At 36.6% G+C, this 4,362-nt stretch overlaps 1 protein-coding gene across 1 annotated transcript in view; it reads right to left on the bottom strand.

Moving 5' to 3' along the window:
• LOC111862320 (titin) overlaps nt 1-4,362 on the bottom strand; it is a 584,441-nt gene that overhangs the window by 54,107 nt on the left and 525,972 nt on the right. The window contains exons 12-14 of the mRNA XM_023847603.2: nt 3,830-4,096; nt 2,538-2,897; nt 1,281-1,541 (exon numbers count right to left, since the gene is read on the bottom strand). Coding sequence (XP_023703371.1) covers nt 1,281-1,541; nt 2,538-2,897; nt 3,830-4,096 — 888 coding nt within the window. The remainder of the gene's footprint in view (nt 1-1,280; nt 1,542-2,537; nt 2,898-3,829; nt 4,097-4,362) is intronic.

The following is a 4,362-nucleotide window of genomic DNA, read 5'->3' as shown; positions in this document are numbered from 1 at the left end:
GGAGGGGGAGGGGAGCGCTGACTCACCCGCCGCGTCACTGCTGGTGTGTGGGGGGGGGGCTCGGCTTGGCGCAACATGTCACAATATTTTGATTTTATTTTTGTCACATTAAGAGTCGGCATTCTGCTTAAAACTGTATAAACTGGTGTAGCTGATGATTCATAATCTTCATAAGTTCTGTATTTATTTTCAGAAAACATCACTTTCACTTCTCATACTTATTACAGTTACAACTGCACATTTACCACCTACAGTAACTCACGGTTTTTAAGAGTAGCTGCAAGTACAGAAGCAAATCAGAACAAAACAACAGGAAGGACAGTAGATGATTGAGGGAGGGGGGAGAGAAAGAGGTGTTTTAATTATCAGCGGAAGACCATCTGTTTATGTAAAACATGCGCAGAAAAAAGACAGGTTATAATTAAGTAACAGCAATTAACAGGCTGATCAGCATGCAAATAGTGGATACTCCTCTATCCTCCAAACTTAATATCATTTGTGCATGTGGAAGATATCACAAATTATAACTTTTTTTAACTTTCGGAGAGCTACAGGCAGGGTGGTCTAGGGAGGTGGCCACTGCTATTTTGAGTGTGAAGGCAATATCCCTTTCGAAGATTACAATGCTGTCTTTTTTTTTTGTTTGCATTCTGTTGCATAAAGACAACTAATAATACAAGTTCAACCATCAACCCAACAACTTTTATTAATTTAATTAAAGAATTGGGGAATTCTGTTTTTATCATCATTTTCTTTAAAGAAAATAGTTTCTATTCATTAATGGGATACTATCTCATGAAATTACTTTAAATTTAAATTTAAAAAACTATTTTCATTAAGATTTTCATATGTAATGAAAATATAAAAATTTTAATTAGTGTGATGGCCAAAATGAATAAAGTTAAACTTACTACTTGTACAAATTTCTACCTTTCTAGGTGAGGTGGAAGAGTCAGCCTTTTTAAGTATATGATTTTCATAGGCTACCATAAAATTCTTCACATGAAAGTTCAAAGCTATCATCTGGCAACTGATAAGAGCAGACTTATCATGATTCACGTCTATTTCTTTCACTTAGAGACTGTGCAACAGACTGCTCCAGCATTTTCTTGAGACTACAACCCTGGCTTCATGTAGGCTGACAATCAGCTAGCAGGTCTTCAAAGTGTTAAAAAGTTGTTGGGATTATGTTCTTGACCACTGTCATTAGATCTGAGAATTCTTTTAAAATTTTATGTAGTCATGCATAATCTTACTGAAACAAAACATCATGTACTTACAAAGAACATTGATGAAAGTTTTTTGTGCAATTTTTCCATGGCGGTTGATGGCCTCACAAGTGTAATTGCCTCCTTCAGTACGTGACACAGGTGAAGATATGATCAGTGCATTATTTCCTTTTGTGATGAAGGTGCCTGATTCGTGCTTCCATTGGTATGTGGCTTCAGGGTATGCTGTAGCACTGCAGATGACTTTTTCTGGAATATGCCCTTCAGTAACGTTCACTATCTTGTTTGAAACTGTGATGTTTTCTGGGGGATCTGAAAATTATGGAATACTGTTTACTTGAGAGTATCTATGACTATACTAACATAGGTTTGACAATGAGCAGAGTCTGTTAGGGAAGTGACTAGTCAATTTTATTTGTGTTCCATGTACCTGATTTACAAAAAAAATATTCATAAAACCTGAGAACACTTTGCTAATTCAGACACTCATATAACCATTGAATTCTGAATTAGTGTGAGGAATAAGAGTATATAGAGCTGTATGTAGTAGAAATAATTCTTGTCCACACAAAGAAATAAAGCAAAAAATGATTGACTACAAACGTTCACTAATTTGTTATACCAAAATAGTAAAAGTCTAGTGACTTTCCACTATATTTAATGGGGGAGGGCTATATTTTCAAAGGTTTCATCTCAGTTTTCATTTTAATGCATGCCATCGTATAAAACCTCTCACAGATATTATTCTTAAACCTGAGCGATTCTTCATGTGGACTTTATTTTCAGAAAGATTTTCAGCATGACCCTGAAAGTTTTCATCCTTAACATGAACACAGGATTAGTTGCAGTTAAGCACAGTTTCAGTTGAGAAAATATAAATTCACTTTATTCCAAGATAGCTACAGTGCTTGTAAGGGTATTATAAATTACTGTTGTTGACACAAACAGTATCACATATCCTTAAATTTTGACAACCTTGACCAAACAATTTATAATGTTCATAGTTTCACCTAACTATGTTTTTAATATGTTATCCTGACAGCCTTCTCCAAAGTAATGCACTTGAGTTTGACAAATTTTGTATTGAAGCCTGACATCTGTAATGAAGCCACTTCTTCAGTTACAGAGCATACGCTATTCGTTTGTATTATAGTCATGAAATTAGAACTATGGTTTACTGTATTTATCTGACTATTAGACAAAATATTCTTACTAAGTTTTCATTCAAAATGAGGGAGTCATATTAATGAAGGGTGGTAAACATATAAACAAAAAAACAAAAAACAAAAGAGACTATGTTGTACTTACATTCAACTCTAAATGCTGTACTGCTTCTTACTCCAGGTCCAACTTCATTGTGAGTGCTCTGGCACGTGTAATTGGCGCTGTCATGGATGCGATCTAACTGTCCACCTGGCCATGCAGACATGTTCCACATCAGCATTGACCTGATGGATTCAAAGTCACTGGTGCGTGTGTCTGGAGGAATGACAGTGTTGCTCACTGAGTATAAAGAGGATGAACTATTTAAGTTTAGTAACTTTCCATCTTTGAGCCACTGCATGGAACAGAGAGGCGAGCATTCCACTCGACATGATATATTTATATTTGATGCATTGACTAGGGCTCCATGATATAGAGGCAGTCGCTCAATAAATGTAGGAGGAGCTGCAAGAAATAAGAAAAAAAAAATCAGGATTAATAACATCTGACATAATAATTTGCATCTTTGTGCAGCAACATAAGTTTCACATCTCAGAAATAACAATATATAAGTTCTGTACATACACATACATGAATTATTAATACATTTATTTCTTATCTTTCTATCACCACTGCCTATCATTTTTGTCATTAGATTATGTAATACAGGGATCCCAGATTTCCCATGTTCAGTTGAAATATTAAGGCCTGACGATAGATGACTCAGTTTTGTATTTTGACACATCATGAAGGTAAAAGGTAAAGTTGTGCCCGTGCTTAACTAATTCAGTACTATGCTATCAAGACGTAAGGGGCAGTGGATGTATAGAACCACATTTTCTTCATCTTGGCAGTAGTGGAAGGTGAGTGGTTAGCTTCATGCTCCTGCCATTTTACTACCAGAGAAGAAGCACCCCAGTACACATTGGATAGGAGGCTGGGTGGGCCCCAGAGCCAGTCGGGATGACGCAAAGAAGAGAAAATTCTTGACCCTACCAGTACTGAAACTGACCCCTTGGTCGTCCAGCTATAGCGAGTCGCTATTTCGACTGAGCTATCCAGGCTCACCCTAATGGCTTTTTAAGTTGAGGGTGTACACATGTAGAGGCATAAATGGCTACTGGAAATTCTGAAATGTGGGTACTGGTATCATCTAACCACACACTAAAAACCTCTCTTATAAAGTGTTACATGTTTCAGCATGTTGGTTTATTATTAAGACACATTTTCAGTAATGATAACATTGTAACATAATTTGTTTCTCACAAAGAGAGTTTATCTATAATACTTCTAATTTCTTTGAGTTTTCTCCCTAAAGCCCCTGAAATCAATGTCTACTGTACCTCATATCTTAAATCATACCACAGCTCCATGTTAGCAAGTCAATTTGAACTTACCTGACACCTCAATATACACTGTAGCAGGATCTCCCTCTCCACCTTTATTATAAGCCAAGCAGGTGAAGTTAGATTCTGTTTCCAGTGTGACTGGATCAATGGTCCAGTTGGCTGTTGTAACATCTTGAATGAGATGTGTTCCACGCAACCAACGATATGTGGTAGTCTCCGGCCGACCTGCATCATCCACACTGCACCTCAATGTCACCGAACTCTTCTTAATCACTCTCATTGGTTCATATACAAGTGACGCTGCCCCAGGTGGATCTGAAAATAAGGTTAAAGGAATAATTTCATACTTGTCATTTAATTATGAAATACGATTCTCCCTAATTCTAAATTGAATTGTTTCCTGCCAGTAAAATTACTAACAGGTTTAAATGTGCTTAATGTGACTCCACACTTTTACATGCGTTGTTGAATGGAGCTTACTGGGTGTGTGTGCGTATATTCATTGATAACTCAAAATTAAGAGACTATACTGTAGGACCCTTTATAAATGGCTTATCCGATCATGATGCTCAACTCATAGA

The sequence above is a fragment of the Cryptotermes secundus genome, unplaced genomic scaffold (genome assembly GCF_002891405.2).
Source record: "Cryptotermes secundus unplaced genomic scaffold, Csec_1.0 scaffold319, whole genome shotgun sequence".
NCBI lineage: Eukaryota > Metazoa > Arthropoda > Insecta > Blattodea > Kalotermitidae > Cryptotermes > Cryptotermes secundus.
Note: the sequence above shows the minus strand (reverse complement) of the source record. Positions and strands in the feature narration are given on the sequence as shown.